Source organism: Chelon labrosus (genome assembly GCF_963514085.1).
Source record: "Chelon labrosus genome assembly, chromosome: 16".
Lineage (NCBI taxonomy): Eukaryota > Metazoa > Chordata > Actinopteri > Mugiliformes > Mugilidae > Chelon > Chelon labrosus.
In genome coordinates this window covers 22,232,152-22,250,618 of record NC_140349.1, presented here as the reverse complement: position 1 = coordinate 22,250,618, position 18,467 = coordinate 22,232,152, and the positions used below count along the sequence as shown (strand labels likewise).

Below are 18,467 nucleotides of genomic sequence, written 5' to 3'. Positions count from 1 at the left end.
TCACGGCCTAATGACAGTTTTATGGGAAACTTCATTAGGAAAAGGGATGTCGAGGCCGATAAACATCAGCTTATAATTGTGGGATAAACTGGCTGTGCTGGGCTTCTTTCATGGTGTGGTCAATCAAAAAGAATTTTAAAAAGGGGTTTGGGTGTGACCAGATGATTTATAGTTCATTTATTGTTAATTAATAGTTGTTTGAACTGATGAATCTTTTCTCCCCTCCCTGCTCATTCATGTTCTGTTGTACTCAGTGGTCTGCGGATAGCCTAATGAAGAGAAAGCATTACAGCCTCTGCTGTTACTGTGGACTGCTAAACAAAGACAGTGATTCATCTAAGCTGTAATCTGAGCAGGGGACAGTAAGTGGATGTCTCTTAGTGTTAGACTAACATATTGGGATCATACACAGCCTTTATCATGTATCACATATCAATCATGTGGGCCGGAATTGGTATAACGGAGCTTCTCCTCTGTGGTCCGTGGATACAAAGACCCTGCAGTGACTCTGCATTCTCATTACAACTGTATTTATTCACTTATTATTTTTGTAAATGCATTCCTACTTTGCCAGCCTTATTTATCTCAGTTTCCCCCCGTAGGTGCGCTGTAGGTCACCCTGCATTAGGCTCGTGTTATACGTCCAATTTATCAGCATACACGCTGAAGAACCTAGAACCTTCAACACAAGCACAATTGTTGTGCTCCAGGTACACGGGAAGTTAACATTACCCACCTAGAGTCACCTCGCTTCACATCCTGATGTACGGCCCCCACTCTTTATCTGCTTAATTGCCTCTTGTGGACTTGTTAAAACAGCCGGTGCTCCGAACTAATTCAGGATGTGGATGGTAGAGATAATGTGTACACAGTCGCACGGAGCACGATAGCAAGCTCTTCAAAATGTTGCTCCTTAAAGGTGCCCTGTGGTGTATTCTTGTAAACAAAGTTTCTGTTAACACTCAGTGTTAATTGTTGTGGGTGTAGGCACATTAAATGCACCTCCTTCTAATTCCTGTTCACCGTCTCCTTAAAGGTGACTTGCAAAGAAGATATGTCTTTTAACATTTTGAAATATGCATCATGTATATTTATGTTTTCATCTTACTTGCCTCTAATGGCACGATGCGTTTCCTGTTGTGGGCAGAGGTGGGTTTCTGTGTCTTACTGAATGAAATAAGCAAATTGGGGAACCACTCATATCCAGAAAAAAAAAAAAAGAAACATTGCTTTAAAGTGAAATACTCCAATGGATACAGTTTGAAGGGTGGAATTTTAAAAATTGTCAATACGGACCTTGAAATTATTTTATTATGTTAAGGGCTGCAACATCTCAATGTTATTGAAAAACAGCTCTGACTGTGTTACAACCCTTCTACCATCTTGTTGCTTTGCTGCAGAGGTCAACCTCCAAGCCTAGATTGGAGTTAAAAGTCAGCAGTCCTTTTTGCAAGAGCTTACTTTGAATCTAAACTTGAGGCCAACATGACATGTACATTAAAACCACAGACAGGAAATAACATTGACCATCTTGTGACAATCCAGTGTTCTGCTGGGAAACTTTGGGACCTGGCATTCATGTGGATGTAACTTAGACATGTAGCACCCACCTAGACCAGACCAGACACCCCCACCCCATAGCAATGACACTCCTTGATGACAGGAGCCATCCCCAGCAGGATGCAGCCTGACACAGACACACACAAAAACATGAAGAACAGCACAAGGTGTTGACCTGGCCTCCAAATTCACTAGATCCCAAACTGATCAAGTGTCTGTGGGATGATCCACAGAGGCCCCTCCCCTCGACCCATAGGACCCAAAGGCCCCCCACTAACAACACTGTGTTACCAGACACCACAGAAGGCCCATGTCCATTCGATGATGAGTCATAACTGTTAGGAAGGTGGTCGTAACGTTATGCCTGATCGTGTATATGAGAGAGGTAAAAAGTAAAAAAATAAATAAATAAAGAAGTAAATAAAGAAAACACAAACACAAAAGCATGTGTGTCATTACAAGGGCAGCTGCTGTATGTTGCTGTATGATTTCCTTAGAATTCTTAGAAAATCTCTCCTCTGTGATCAACAAACCCAAACACCAATACAGCGGTGTGATTTAGAGAAAGGTCCGGCTTCCTCCCGCTGCTTTTAGGAAACTGATATTTCCAAATTTATTGTGTGAAAACAGAATATTTTAGAACTACAATGAATTATGTATGGTGGAATATCATTAACCTATATACAGTAGGATGTTTGAGGACCAAACTCATTCCATATTCAGCATTTTTAGGTTACAGCTTTGAATGTTCTATAAATTTGCTTTGGAACTTACATCCACTGTATGCAGCATGACCAGCAAAGTACAGTCAGTGGCTTTTAATAATGCAACAACAAATACAATTAGCATTTTTCTTCTAAGTTTTGATGGCACAATCTATTGCAATATATATATATATATATTTTTTTTTTTTTTTACCGTCCGCTACATCAGGCGTAAAGTCTTGTTTATCATAAAAGTTTCGTGATGGGGAAACTTTTTCTTAGCCGCGCCGTGTCCTGTGTTCGCATTGTGCCGCTGACATATTTATCATCAGAGGAGCAGGAGGCGGATCTCGGGATTCAGCCGGGTCATGGCTTAAAAGCGATGCCCACACAAAGGCATGCAGATTCTTTTATGTCTCGGAGTCGTCTGAACCTCGCTGCGTCTGCCTCCCTGGACTGCTGCTCAGGGAAAACATAAAGGCTAATGTGCGTTGAAAAAGCACAGTCGTGAGAGAGTTCACCGCTGCTTCTCCTCGTCTCTCTTTATGTGATGCTAAAACAAAAACACAAACAAAAAGTGAAACTTCTGCATCTGCTGTCTTGGAAAACTTCCATGTGCTACGCCTGGTTGAGGGCAAATTTGTAAAGCAGAGTCCTCCGGCAGGTTGGAAACACTCGGATAATCTCCCTGCGAGCAAGTGTCTAAATGAACAGGTGCCCAGATAAATACGCCCTCCAACTATCCTAATGATAAACAAACATGGGCCGGAAGTGTATTGTACGCTGTCACACAAGTTGGAAGCCTGTAGCAATTCTGGCATCTATACGGCGTTAAACAGGCCTTAAAAAACAGGCTCATGCACTTTGAACAACCCTGCCACCCAAGGGGATCTGGAGGGAACTTTAATGTTCTTAACACAACCGTTTTAAATTGGTGACTCAGCCCGGGGGGTGACGAGAGCATCCCTAAAGATTTTACCATGATCTTTTTGTAATTCTTAAACGCTGTAGCCATTCCAGCTGAGCTCCGGATCCGGATGACGAGCTAGCATTCGGTTCCGTGAGAGGACGGAGTTTAATTTCCAGAGATCCACAGAGGAGCGGAAGTCTGGGACCGTCTGGGTGTATTTATGATGTTTCACAGGGCCGATACTGAAATGAAAGAGGCACCACTCGAGGGGCTCTCTGTCTTAATCCGCGGACATTATCTCTACACTGTAAGCAGGTCTTGGCTCGTTACCTCGCTGCAGAGAGCCAGGCTGGCAGGGTTGCGGGGAGAGAGCCAGAAAGGGAAAGAGGGAGGGCCCTGCCTGGCCGCCGAGAATGTAATCTCCAGATTAGGGGGCGAGACGAATTCCTGCTGCCAGCCTGACCTTGTCAAGGCAATGGAGGAGCCAGAGTGAAATTGAGATTTCAGGACAGGAGCAAGTCGGGGCATTTTTTTTTTTTCTTTCGTTAGCGTTTCTCTTTCAAGGGTCACAGCCTTGACACCATGATTCACGCTAAATGTGTGTGGTCACACTGGTAGCGCACATGAAATGTGTGTGGGGCAAACCGTTCCCGGCGGCGGCCATACTGCCTGAAACCCTCGGCACTCAGTCAGTCTGCTGGGGAGGTTTTATGGGACAAGAAAAAAATGACCAAATCACCATGGTCTCTTGTAATTTACTGACACTGGGATGTGGCGGCGTTCTCAGTTGTGTTCTCGTCTGTCAAGACAGACAGTTAGTTTTTTTTCCTTAATTCAATGCTGCTATGCAGAGCTCAAACAATTACTTGATTTTAAAAAAGATCCGCGACATTGCTGATGATCACGACTTCCGGCGCTGACGCTAGTGGCAGCCTTCCCAGCGGCTCTCTCTGGTTTGTTTTTCTTACTTGTTTTTATCCAGTTTGCTTTTTGTGCTTTTACACCTCACTTTTATTTTATTTTTGACCCTTTTAGCTGCCTGTAACTCCCCCTGTCTCCGTGTAATGATGCTACTGGATACAGAATCTTATCTATCAGTTAATGGTTTTCAAGTGACGCAGTATGACAGGGTTCTCTAAAAGCCTGATTTGCTGCATGTCTTTGTCATGGTTCTAATTGAAAACTGGATATTTTGTACTCTCAGTCCGACAAACAAGACATTTGAAGACGTGACCGTGAACCCTGTATCCGCGGGCATTTCAACATACCAACCCAAGAACTGGCTAATGGAAAGAATTAATCATAGACAGACATTTGTGGACTACTACCGTTATCAGAGGTCACTAATGTTCCAACGTTTAGAACCACAGATTTAAAGTCTTGGCACAGTGAACGATGCAGTTCTAAAAAGCTGCAACTGCATAACAACTATACAATGAATCTCTAGTAAACTGTAAATTAATTTAAAATCCCCGAGAGCCATTCTTTTCATTCTTACTTTTTCTGTAGAACGTTAAGACTTTAAAAAGAGGAAATAGCTCATTCTTCCACTTGTCAATTAAAGTTAATAAGCAATAAAACACGTCCTATTCAGTTCTCTGTTTGCCACTTGCTACAGCCTTACCTGCTTGGTTTGGTATGACCCATAGCTTATCGCGGCTGTTGTCAGCGAATATAGAATTTGAAATTTAAGGGTGCTTTCACTGCTAGTTCGTTGTCAGGAAACTCAGGGAACCGTCATCCAGGTTGGTTCATTTGGGGCTTGTGTGACCGCGACAATCTCCCACTGTTACAGAACAAAATAAACCGAGCTGAACTTTGACTGGCCTCTGTGCACGGACTGGATCGAGGTTGAGTGTGACACTGTAAATCAGCACAACGAGGTGTGGAAGCATCCTTGATCACTGAGTTGAATGTAGCCACATATGAGGAAAAAGCTTCATTGTCTTACTTTAAACATTTCCACCATATCACCAGCGTCCTTGAGGTCTAGCCAAACTCAGATCGGTGCATTGAATTGCACGATCTCACCCTTTTTCTAACAGTAAGCAGCTGACGGAGGTCCTTTAAAATGATTCATTTACTCTGTCAGCAAGCTTCCATCTTGAATTTCCTTGCATCTTATTTCGATTGTTTTAACTTTTTACATGACTCCAGCGTATCGTTTGATTAGGTTTCTATTAGCATGTTCCCGCGGTTAGAAGCTGGGAAACGAGAATAACAGTGTTCCATTTTTGTCTGAGCACTGCATTCATTTGACCCGTAATTGAAAAACAACAAAATAATGACACTGTCTGCCGCTGACGGCGACATACACCGTCAGCTGCATTAAGTAAGTGGATGACAGCCACCAATAAAATGCCATTGTGCTATTTAGACAAGATATGTTTTTTTTTTTTTTTTTTATATTTTTTTTATTTATTATTGCTTCAGACACTTGCCGGAGCAGAAGAAAACTCACTGTCTTCCCATCTTCAATTCAATTATTTACGGAAGGAGGTGACGAGAACTAAGCTGTTTTTTCTGCAGGTGCATCCTGTCTGTGCTCTGGTGAGACGCAGAGCGCTGCAAATGATAATAACACAAAGGAAAATAATTGTCTGTTTTGCCGGTATTTCATGATAAGGAATGCGAGCTGCATCGCCTCGAGATAACAAATAGAACTCAACGCATAACATTTTACATCAAACACAACAAAAGATACCAGTGTTGCCTAATTGAAATGTCAGATGTCGCTGCTCTTATTTGAGACCAAAGAATGTCTATTATTAGTATATAAAGGCTGATGTACCTCCTGACAGCCTGTCTTTACCGCAGCTAAAAGCTTTCTGTAAGAAGTCTGCATTGCCCAGGGGCAAACATAGTTAGATAAATCCCTTCATTAGCGGAACAGCTAAAGTTTGAGCCCCGTAATATAAAAAAAAATGTAGCATGAAACGCTTTTTACGCACGATTCATTCCAAAGCACCAGTCAGTTCTGCTAAATTGAACCAAGATACGGGGTTATATACCTCCACTCATTCCGGGAATGAAAACACCGGCTCGTTTTTTGATCCATTTTTATTCGACTTTAGCCTCCCCCGCAGCTTTCTCTTATAAAAAACGTGTCATTCGATCCATAATTCAAAGTCTGTGCCGCGTCAGTTCGAAGTTCGGGACACAAACTCGCGTCGGAATACCCTTGAACATCCAACGCCGCTGTGAGCTCTCGGATAATTAGTGTTTGCATCAGTGCGTGCACGGGGGGAGAATGTACTTCTCATTATATTTGTTTGCAGTGAACTTTTGCTTCATACATATTGTTTACCAGAGTGGCGCCAATAAGGGCACCCACACTGTCTTGTTAGAGAAGTGCTGACCCGCTGCTGTTTTTCACATTCAAATGAAAGAAACACTGGCTCTAACCCCTTTGACGTTATTGGCAATCAGTTATGGGAAAGGAAGCTAAAAGTATTCGAGAATTAAACAGTAAACATTCCCGTATATTGCAGACTATTATTCCCAGTGGTGTTATCTGTTAATGGATTGATGTTCTCTGCGTTGCATTCATTAGGACGTGTTTCAGTCAGTCATGCACTCGAAGGAATGAGCACGCATCTTTTTATGCAGCCCTTTCACTGACATTCGCTGAATTTTGGGAGATCTGGCTAAACCTGGAGGGATAACATTATTATTAACATCATCATTGTGCCTGTGCATTAACTAGCGAGCTCCAGTTGCGATTCCGGCCGAGTTACGCTTGCAGGCTGGGTGAAACGGCTAGCTCAGCAACAGTGGGAACATGACGGTAGTGACAGCTTCCACAAAAATCTCCAGTCGTTGCTTTTACGATGTGGTTGCTGGACAAAACTCACAAATCAGATGCATCGCTTTGTTATGAAGGCTTTAGAAGAGCATTTCTGAACTAGCCAGCAAAGCAAACACTTGAAATTTATTCTGTTTGCGTTGTGGGTCGAAGTGAGGTACAGTGTACACCACTGGATTCTATTGGTTGTGAATTCCCCTTCGTTTTGTCCAATTACAATGTGGCTGCAGCCTTCGTGCTGATGGTGTATTTCTGATGTATCCCACCCCTCGGCATGAAACTGGTCGACTTAATGACCCAATTGCCTTCGTACCCAACTCGACTCTCCGGCACGCAGCTGAAGTCATGCATAATCCCACAAAATCTACCCAGCTTATGAATTTTAAATAGGAAGGCCTAAATCACAGAGCTGCTTTTAAGTGATTCCATTTCTAACAGGAAAAGCAGACAGCTGGGATGACGTCCCGTGGCGGGGTGTCATCACCCAGGCGGATGCATTTTATAGACTGTAAATATATATTTAATTTGTGCAAAGGTTGTAATATCTGACATGTTTCACGCAGAAGAAACTTTAAAAAAAAAAAAAAAACCTCACTGACACGAAGAGCTCAGGGCAAACCAGCTTCTGGATGGGGCGGGGAAAAAAAACAGCAAGCTGTTGGTGCTACTTTACAGTTTATTTCAACTCTTTTTGTAGTTCTGAACACTCCCAAGTTCATTGCCAAGTTCTGGGAACACAATTCAGGAACAGTGTTGACTTGTGAAGTTATGTGAGAAAATGAAAAGAATTCCACTTTTGAAGCCAATATGTGTCCGCTGTACTGGGACCCATGGAATGAATTAATAAAATATTGAATTTTGAAAACTTTCTTTAGTTATAATTCACTCTGGCCTTTGAGTTCTATAAGCTATTTGGCCTAAATAATGCAGAATATGTATGTATATCCTCGTCTTCTGATGGGGGCAGGTTTCCTTTCATTCCTTCTCTTCCATTTGACTCATGTACCATGGAGAAGCTGTACATGCAACAGACAGCGTTAGATATTTCTTTTTATGTGAAAATGGTTTCATTCTACAAATGGAAGTAAGACGTCATTGCAGCATTACAGCATACTGTAGGCCTCACAATCGTTGCACTGGCCATTAAGGCTGCTTAAAACAAAGCAAGAGTAGTTTGTAACTGCCGTGAATGAACACGCTTGAAGGCTAGGCTGCTGTGACACAAAGGTGCAAATCAGTGGTCTTTTCTCAAATGTAGTCATGGCTGAAGGAAGTGGTCGTAGAATATAAAAGAGAACTTGAGAGCAGTCACAGTATCGCTGTGCAAAATTTTCTTTTTAGAAAGTCAAGCAAACTGCTCCCCCAAGTCATCACATTGGAGAGATTTTTTTCTTTTTCTTTTGAGGTACAACGTCCGATGCGCAGCCTATGGCCTGAGTAGACATGCACATATTGTACGATAGACGTAACCCCAGAATTTGGAAAAGAATTGAGCTATGTAAGTAAATCATTTTGCATAACTGTCCGCTGCCGTCTGATATTGGCTTCCAGAAATTCTTGACCACTTTTCCAAGCAACATTCCTTCCCTTGCAAGTTGTCTGAGGGTTTTCTAGCCCGTCAGTCCCATCCGAAATGTTTCCACTGGAATTGTAATCATCTAATCTGGTGGGTTTTTTGGGTACCAGGATCTTTTTATTAAAAAATTCCACCTCCAATTCAAGGTATGTATGGGCAGATGGCCTCCCATTATCTTCGAGCAATCTTTGATATGATGCAGAAATCATACTTAAATGCAGCCCATTCTCTAAGTCTGCGAATCAAAGTCAAACCAAAACATTTTCACCTCTGTAGCTGGTGTCTTTCTTCCCCTGAAGTGGTCTTTATGTTCTTTATGGACAGCAAAGGTGAATTATTTTTGTCTCAACAAGCCTCCCCTGTAAGTCAAATCTTTTTTTTTTAGACGCCTGCGCTTTGACACCAAGAGTTGCAAGAGTTACCTGCAGATCCTCCAGTCAGCGTTTAGTTCCTAGTTTAACCTGACATCTGACAACACCTATAACCTGACCAACTTTATCAGTTCAGCTAGTTTCCTAGAAATTTGCTTGTCAGTGTATGACATGATCAGAAAAACATGTAGACTGGTTTTAAAACCAAAGACTAAAGGTTTTCTAACACAAGACTACTCAGTCTCTACTTTGGCGTAGACAGCTAAGCCATCATTGCTAATGGCTTAGCCGGCTGCAGGGTGATGCAAAGTAACTCATGTTCTACTCATATCATGTTCATGTAACTGCGAACTCATTTAGACATATGCACACGTTCTCCTCCTCCCTCAACACTGGAGTATTTTTATACTTCAGCTTCAACCTCTTAACCAGGAAAAGGAATCAGCGTATATCTATTTTTGACAGGGTCCTTATACTCCAAGGCATTTTGAGGAGCTGTATGATGCATGAGGTGGGTCGCCAACACCCACATGGGGTTTCCTTGGCCCTTAGCCGTGCAATCCTGTCTCCGAGGTTGCCCGCAGAGAGTGTCAACTCAAAACGCGCACCCTGACTTGTTAACATCCTCGAGATGAACAAAGAAAACGTCTCTGATTTGTCTCGTCTGTGTGATAAATTGTAAAGAGATGGAGATTTAGGAAAAAAAAACATTTTTTACAGCTACAAATCACACTAAAAGTCTAAATAAGACCTGCTCCACTTGCCATTTCCAAAGAATGGTGTAATCACTGGCATCTAATCCCAATTTTGTTGATCTGAAGGTGCGATAAATGTAGCTTGTACTTACTTTTTTCATACGACTGATAAGTTCAGTTGTTGAAAATTCCAAAAAAGACAGCAAAATGGCAATTTTATGTTTTTTTTTTTTGTTTGTTTGGTTTTTTTCTTTAAGTATACCACCAATATGCAAATAGGGCCAAACATATCCATACTTAAGTCTGGATATAATTTTTTTAACATGACTATGGAAGGAACGGAGAGGAATAAAAGTAATTCAGCAAATGTTTCAGTAGCAACAACCGTCATCTGGGCAACAGGATCTACAAACATATTGAACACTAGATACTGTAGTAGACCAATTATTTCCTCAAGACTCCACAGAGTCACTGTGCATGTCTTAAGGAAAATTTTGCGGAAAAATAAATAAATAAAAGACTTTGAATTAAATTTTTTATTGCATACCAGGAATTGAGAGTAGAGCTGTAATAACGGTCTGTGTTTTACAGCAGCCTAATAGCAGCATAGGAATATAATGGAGCTAGTAGGAAAGAACAACAGCACGCAAGGCGCATTGTTCTCGTGGCAGTGATGCATGTTTAATCTCTCTCGTTTGAGCGCCCGGTAATGGCTTGAAGGTGGAGGTGTTTCTCAGTTCTCCTTGTCACATTTTCTCCCGCTAACAAGATCTCTGGGAGAGAACCAGTGGTTAGTTCATTTGCACCAGCTGATCCTGCGACGGCGTGTTTGGAGGGTGCGCTCATTTGAAGCCTCGGTTTTGACTGGTTGTTACACCTGCCGACTGACTGCCGTGCCCTGTTGGGGTTTATTTCGACTCGAAATGCAAAATTTTCACAAAAAAAAAAAAAATAAATAAATAAAATAGCTGTGAGCTTGAGAAGGAAAAAAAATAAAAATGTTGAAACACAATCTCGGTTGCAATCTCCCAGCACACGAGAGCCTGAATCTTTTGAGGACAGCGCCTGGTGGAAGGAGGAAACTCCGTCTTGGCATGTTGCTAGGCGATGCATTAATATTAATGTTGTCTTCTCTCAGAACGTGTGCACTCTCTGCCACCCTCGGGACGAACCGAAGCTTAGAGATATCTTCATCTCGCTGATACTTCTCTTATCCTCGTTAAAACTCATATCAAAGGTTTTAATTACGTCCCGCTAATGTGATGCGGCGGAGCTCTGTTGAGAGATCACAATTGCATTTCGAGTTTCCAGTTTGCATTGCCGATGCGCTCAGATGAGGGTAATTGAAAAACAGAAGTGTTGTATGTGCTCTTGAGGTGTTTGAACATGCGAGCCTGTTTGCGTTTATCGTGCTCAGATTGGAGCGGAACTGAAAAAGCTAAAGCTTCGCGATTGCTCTGCTTTTCCCACACATATTAAAAATCATTTTGCACAGGAGAAATAAATCTGTGATGGAGTTCGCCTCCTGACTCACCCTTTCCCCCGCCGGGCTTTTAGCCTGAGTCTTTGTCTCAGACCTCACCGCACCTCTCTGCTGCCCTCTCCGCAAAACCATTTTCCTGGCACTGAAACACAGATGTTATCCATCTGATTAAACGTTCAAGGTTACATCTCCAAATACATCAAAGTCCACCTCTCCCCGAAAGAAGAAGCGTGACAGCCAGTATTTTTGGTTGCCGGGAGGTGCGAGCCCCAGTGTCCTTCCCTTCATTTATTTCCGAGGCACATGAAAGGGACTGGAGCACATGACATGTCTGCTCAAGTAAATCGGCGTCTCCGCTCAAATTACAAAGTATTAATGGTGGCCGAAGCCTCAGCCAGTAGGCGAGGTGAGTGATGCCGGGGGGGGCGCTAACATTTTGTCAGCAAAAATTGTTTTGATAAGGTTTATTATCCACGCCTAAAAAAGGTTGAACAAATCTGCTCTACTCGGGAGAAGGGCTAAAATAATCGAAAATGAGAGTAGCCCAGGGCTGCCTAGTTTGGAGAGCTGGGATTTTGGCGAAATGGAAAATACATTAGCAGCTTCCAGTTTCAAACAGAGATCATTTTACTGATGGTCCTGGATATTTTGTCACTCTGGACAAAGAATATACAGCTTTGGTTGAGTTGTACATACCTTGACAAGTAAACTGAATGTGTTGTTGGTTTGATTCCTTGTTGTGGACTGAATTTAATTTTCCCAATCTTGTCAGATATTGGCTAAAAATGTCCATCACTATTGCTTCAAAGCCAACATTCATGTGTAAAAATGTCAGAGAAGACTTCAACAAATGTCTAATCAGCTGGTTACATGATTAACAGAGTATAAAAAAAGAGATGGCATTCATCTACAAAAAGCTCAACCTCTCGAACTCGCATGGCATTGGGGCAGGCTCTCTGAGGCTTTTCCCCACATTTATCTTCACGGGTTTCACAGGTTGGGTGCCACCATTGTTGTCCAGAGACACATGCTCTAGTCTGGGCTCTATGGCCTTCGTAACCACCAGCGACAAACACAAGAGCAGCACATAACTGAACATTTTTGAGTTCTGCATTGAGACTGGCTTCCAGTCTAACTCAACCAGTGTATTTAAAGATTTTCATTTCCATAGTTCTTAACCCTGAATGTTGCGCACACATTTCACATTGCGTCCCTGCGCCTCTCAGTGAGGTTTAGAAGCATGTGGTTTTCACCCGGCCAATCAGAGAAGATCAAGGCAACATTCTCAGGACAAATCAGGGTCAAATGTGGTCTACAAGGTCCACCTCTGCATGAGGTACCATGAAGAAGTGTCCTAATGTTGTCTAATGTGATAATGTGTATGTTGACAAGTGCCTGAATCAGTACTTATGTTCTAATGGTCTTCTTATGCCCTACCATAACACTCTAAATTTAGAATTTGGAGTTGCTGAAATTTAGAAGTACAGTATAGAAGTATTTCAACGAAATGGTGACCAACTCACTCATGAAATCATCCAAAAAAAACAAAGCTGAAGCTTGGGCAACTTCATTTCTCTGGTTTTCTTGAAAACGTTTCACCACTCATCCAAGCGGTTCCTTCAGTTCTAAATGATCGGTGGGAAGTTAAGGTTTTCATCTGGAACATCTGTGAGTGGTGCCCACCTGAAGCTCACGTGACTAGGGTCTTTTTTTTTTTTGGATGCACTACATCCTGGATGACCTAAGAACTTCTAAAGACACGCTGGTGAAATTGTATGTGCATTTCTAACGTTTGGAACCAGGCGTTCGGGGCGACATTTCCATGCGAAATTCCAAACCACGCACCGTTAGTGACACATGATCCATCACTCGGGAAGTTATCTTTCTGCCAGAGACTGCGCAGGATCCATAGGAGCTAACGTCCAACTGACTCGCAATGTCACACAGGCAGCACTTTGAGATAAGAGAAGGCAGAAGTTTATTAAACCCGAAGGAAATCCTTGTTCGAGAGTTTCCCTTTTTATCAGTATTCTCATTTTACTCTTGTAGAATAAAGCAAGAGCGAGGCAACTGGACTTTGTTTACTTGAAGATTTTTCACCACTCATCCCAGCCGACCTAGAATCTCCACAGACTTTTATAGAAACACTGAAACTGTTTTCAACTTGATAATGACGACACGCACCCTTACGACCGTGCCTTTGCTGCTTTTCAACTCATTACCTTTGCTCTCTCCCTTCTTTCTAGAGATCGAAAAAATTCAGAAAGACGAGGGGAAGGAGGAGGAGAAATTCATCGACGTCGTCATCAACAAGAACATGAAACTGGGCCAGAAAGTTTTAATACCAGTCAAGCAGTTTCCTAAAGTAAGTGCTACTAAAGTACCACCGCCAGAGAGTTCTCTGAGAATGAGATGTGCGCAGATAGAGAATTTTAGATATGTGTTATTTATAGATAATGAAGTCAACTACAGTAGCGCTGGTTTTGATTTAAATTCCTTCCAACAGCCACTTGACACTTTTTGTTGATGCTTTATGTTATTAGATGTAGCATATCTTGAAGACTGTGTTGAGGCAGAGAGGTGGCTGACAGAACTGGGGTAAAACTATGTTAGGAATGTTACTTCCTGTTTGAAGAAGTGTTTAAGTTTTTCCAATGTTCCGGCTGTAATTCTCCTCCTTTCTCTCTCTCGCACACACGCACCTCTCCGTTGTGCGCTGACCTTGGCCAATGGCGCTTTGATGTCGCGCTGTATTAATTTGTCAATGAATATTTATGAATGTATGATTTAAAGGAATTTCCTGACAATGGATTTCTTATAATGCATGATAGATTCTAGAAGACTTTTTTTTTTTTTTACATGAAAATGAATAGTTTTTATGGCGAGTGTAGGTGTAGAGAGTCCAAGACGATCGGATTCACAGTGACCTCCCTGTGGGTCGGCTCTGAGCGATAACACTGTTGCCACTTTTAAGCGCACTCCAGTCTCGCCCGCAACAAGGAGCCTTCACCGGCAGTAGTGTTTATTAGAGCCACGAGTTCAACACATGACAGGGGTGTCCCACTGGGAGCTCGATGGGGAGGCTAGTGTAAAAGTGAGAGGGCCGCACTTAGATGGGAGACATCACTCAGGTTTTCACCTCAGCCCACCAGGAGGGTAGGACAGCAGCAACCTGCAGGATGCCAGCGGAGAGGACAGTGGGGGGGAAAAACGCTGAACCAGTCGCGGTCGCAGTGGCCCGGTGTTCTCCTTTAGTTAGCAGCTGTGTACCGAGAACGGCTTACTCTCGCGCCGAGCTCGTCACACTTTCTCAAAGTGCTTTCTACGCTCAGTATCACAGACTTAATGACACTTCACTGTGAAATAATGGAATAATTCAATGTCAGTTTAACATGCTGGTTGTAAAAATCAAGTTTTACATTACTCCACACCTAGCACCTTATTTAACGGATTGGTAGAACTACCACAAAGCCTTACTAACACATACTTACTTAGTTCTCTTCAATGTAAAATGGCTAAAAAGTAAAAATTTGTGATCTCTGAGAATGTGTGTGTGTGAAAAAAGTTAAAAAAAAAATGAATATCACGTGCGTTAATACATCGTTCATGACAAGTTAGCATGCTGATGTGTCACAGGTAAGATGTCTGTTGTTTTTAATTTTCTTTATCTTTCATTTGTTTCGTTTTGGTTCTCCATGATATACTGCAGAAGTGGCTGTTCCTCGGACACAGAAAGGGGTGTCAGAAGGAAGGAGAGTGTGGGTGGTGAAAGTGTCCCTGCCTCCATAGTCTCAAACGTCCACTTGGAGAGCGAGCGAGAGTTGTTTTTTTGTTTTGATTTTCTTGCAGTCGTAGCGCATAGGGAGCGCACAGGGCAGCATTTGTGCGCACCGAGGACGGTTTTCAAGTCGTGGACACTGTCCTGTGCTCCTGTATCACGTACATGAATCACGTGTCTGTGTGGGTTTTGATGCTAATTAAATGCCATAAATTCTACTATTTTTAATTAAGGTTGACAGAGTCTGTGAACCATGACTGACCTTTAAGCTAAAACAGGAAAACTGTACTAATGAGATTTAATTAGGTGCAAATATTTAGCACTGGTAACCAAAGCACTTTTGGTCATTTTTTCAATTAGTCGATTAATCAGTCGAAAACTTTTTGATTAATCGATCGATTATTTTGGGAGTAGTTCATTAACAGCACTAAAAATTAACCGTAACTTCTAACATTAGTCTTTCGACCATTCATTCAAACTATTTCAAAAAATGACATATTTAACATAAACTCTATCAAAGATTAACTTTTATCTAATTATACATGGATAGATTATCGCGAGGGTTGTTTGCAATATTTGGTCATTAATTAACAAAGAAAGTGTCGTACATGTGACTTCAGTGACATGTGCACATTGAACTTTGAAATCCACGTGTTATTTATCTTTAGTCTTATCGTAGAAACAGATCTAAGGCATTTAGTTTTCTAATTCTGTGCTCATTAAAGCAGCGCAGGAACCGCCATGATTGGGTTGTATATATATATAGTCAGTGTCATTGATTACATACGACGTGCCGTTGAGGATTAGCTACACCGTTAAACAGCAAGACTTCTATGAAGAGATACAGAGACAGATTATTTAATGTGTTGGTGCGTGGATAATCTTTTGAAATCGAGTTGTTGAAAGTAACCAAAATGATCAAATAGGCTAAAATATACACGTTGATATGGATGTACTTGGCACTAATAGTTAAGACTAATATTACTATGAACATTGGGAGTTATTTAGTACATATTGGGGACATGATAAAGGGGCCTATGCTGTATATAACACATACTGGGAACCTGAAAAACATGTTCCTGTTGGAACTAATCGTATCTGTCTCTTCTTCTTGTATGGCTCATGATATATATGGGAAAAACTATATTGGGAATTCCAATTTCAAAAAAGAAGGGCAGCACAGTTGCGAGGTGGTTAGCACTGATGCCTCACAGCAAGAAGGTCCCTGTGTCTGCGTGGGTTCTCTCCGGGTACTCCAGCTTCCTCCCACCATACAAAGACATGCTGGTTAGGTTAATAGGTGATTCTAAGTTGGCCGTAGGTGTGAGTGTGAATGGTTGTCTGTGTCTCTGTGTTAGCCCTGTGATAGACTGGCGACCTGTCCAGGGTTTACCCCGCCTCTCGCCCGGTGACAGCTGGGATAGGCTCCAGCAGACCCAGCGACCCTTAACTGGAATAAGCGGTTACAGAAGATTAATGAATGAATGAATTTTAAAAAAGTTATGTTTGAGTACAATTATATCCCATATACATTATTATTTTCTGCTGACTCATTACATGTTAGATTATTTTTTCAAACGACAAAAGGTTTGGCGTAATGGGTCACTTCATACGGTGTGGTTTTGTGTGGACACCTTGTATATTGCTGACAAGCGCTGACTGAGTATCTGCTGCATATATTATGTACAATATGTAATGTTATCTGAAGCTGATCTGAGTCTCCTAGGTTCACAGCTAAACAGATTCGCTTTGACAGCTTTGATAAGTAGAGCCACTAATACGCTGTTTAGAGCTTCAACAAGCCACCGAAGGAAGACAAATTCAATTTGTTCTATCTGACAGGTAGCAGTGGCAAGAGTGATCGGTCTGACTTGAATGGGTTTTCTCCTGAGCTGCGAGCTTCACCTTTTGGCTTCTGGCATTGAAGTGGCACTACCATTTTCCAAATAGCCATTTAGGAGCACGTGCAGAGAGGTTGAATCCATCCTCTGCAAACGTAGCTTTTTATCAAAACGAAACTGGCAAGGACGCCAATGCTGCACGTTCTAGGCCGCTGACTCTGTGATAAAATATTGTTGTTTCACAACAGTGATTTTTAGATTCATTTTACCCTATCGTTGATATCATAGTGATGGTGAGTTGTGTTGTGTAATAAACACTAAATACCATAGAGAAACTGTCTTTTATGTTTAATAGAAGGTCAATTATGTCATGTCAGACATCGTTGTGTAGAAGAACAGAGTCTGAGATTTTAAATGACAGTGGAACCAGAATGAAACGTAATGTCACACCCACTCATGGAGTAAAAATATCCCGACGTTTGAATGTTGGTGCACTATCAGCGCTCATCTGTGCGTTTGCTGGATCTGTGGGCTCTCTCTTAGAAAGCGTCTGTTGGCAGAAAGCACCACAGGCTATTAGTGAGGCGTAAGGAGTCCCACTGGTTTATTTCCAGTTCAGACTGTGGCTTTTCTCCGCGCTGGGAGCGGTGATTTATCCTTCTTCTGTCCTGCTGTCCTCAGCACAATCACTCTGCACTGGCTCTCTGTGAGCACACCTTTTGCCAGATTCTCAGCAATACACATTCAACCAATGATGAAAAGATCTCCGATGTATCCCGCTTTCTTGCAGCCATCCTTTTCGAGTTAAATGTGACTAATCATCCATCCTTTCTCTACCTCTATGCAACCAACTTACTAATCATCTGCATGATGCTGTATTTGTTTGTTTAGGATAACACCCAGCATCCGACAAATTACAATTCTGTCTTTTTTTTTATTATGATTATACATTTTTTTTTTTATTTTCATTGATTTTTTTTTCCTGCAACTGACACCACAACCGAGGATCAGCGTGTGATTAAACACACCAGCTTTTTGGTGAATACAGACAGTAGCAGCACAATCCTCTCACACAGACTACTGACATGAACCGGTACAGAAGCCCAGCCAGGTTTCTGTAAATCGCGTAATCCCTCATGATCACTAAGGCATTAGCAAAACCCTAAAGCATCAATCACAGCAGAAGTCAGATGTATTTTGATATCTGATAAACGGCAGGGATTACAGTTATTTGTTCAGTAAGACTCCTGTGTTGGAGGATTGTCCATCTGAGGAGATGTGTGCAAATGTGCCGACTGCACAGTTAAACACATGGAGCGTGTTTAAATGTCTGGATTAAGACTTCTCCCTGACATATACTGACATTAATCAAACAAATACAAAACAAATCTGGATAATCTCCTTTCGAATAGTCAGAAACCTAAAATAGCACCAAACAAATACCATTACATCAGGTCACTGTATTATCTGTATGAAACATGTGAGCACGTTAAAGCCATGACTGAATAAACTTGCTACTGAGCCTCAGGGCAAAAAAAACAAACAAAAAAAACGAGCTGCTCTGCCCTTCTTAAACCTTTCTCTCCTCTACCCTTGTGCTAAAACGGGTTTACTGTGTGGTAATGTGATTAGACAAATTCATTTAGGAATATACCACTTAAGCACAGTCAGCTGTAAACTCGACAAAGCCTCAAGATTTAGCCTTTCAAATTCTCTTCAATTACTGCTAACTCGCTAGCTGGGA

At 41.9% G+C, this 18,467-nt stretch overlaps 1 protein-coding gene across 1 annotated transcript in view; it reads left to right on the top strand.

Moving 5' to 3' along the window:
- khdrbs3 (KH domain containing, RNA binding, signal transduction associated 3) overlaps positions 1 to 18,467 on the top strand; it is a 107,124-nt gene that overhangs the window by 38,483 nt on the left and 50,174 nt on the right. Inside the window, exon 2 of the mRNA XM_084563024.1 lies at positions 13,351 to 13,469. Coding sequence (XP_084419150.1) covers positions 13,351 to 13,469 — 119 coding nt within the window. The remainder of the gene's footprint in view (positions 1 to 13,350; positions 13,470 to 18,467) is intronic.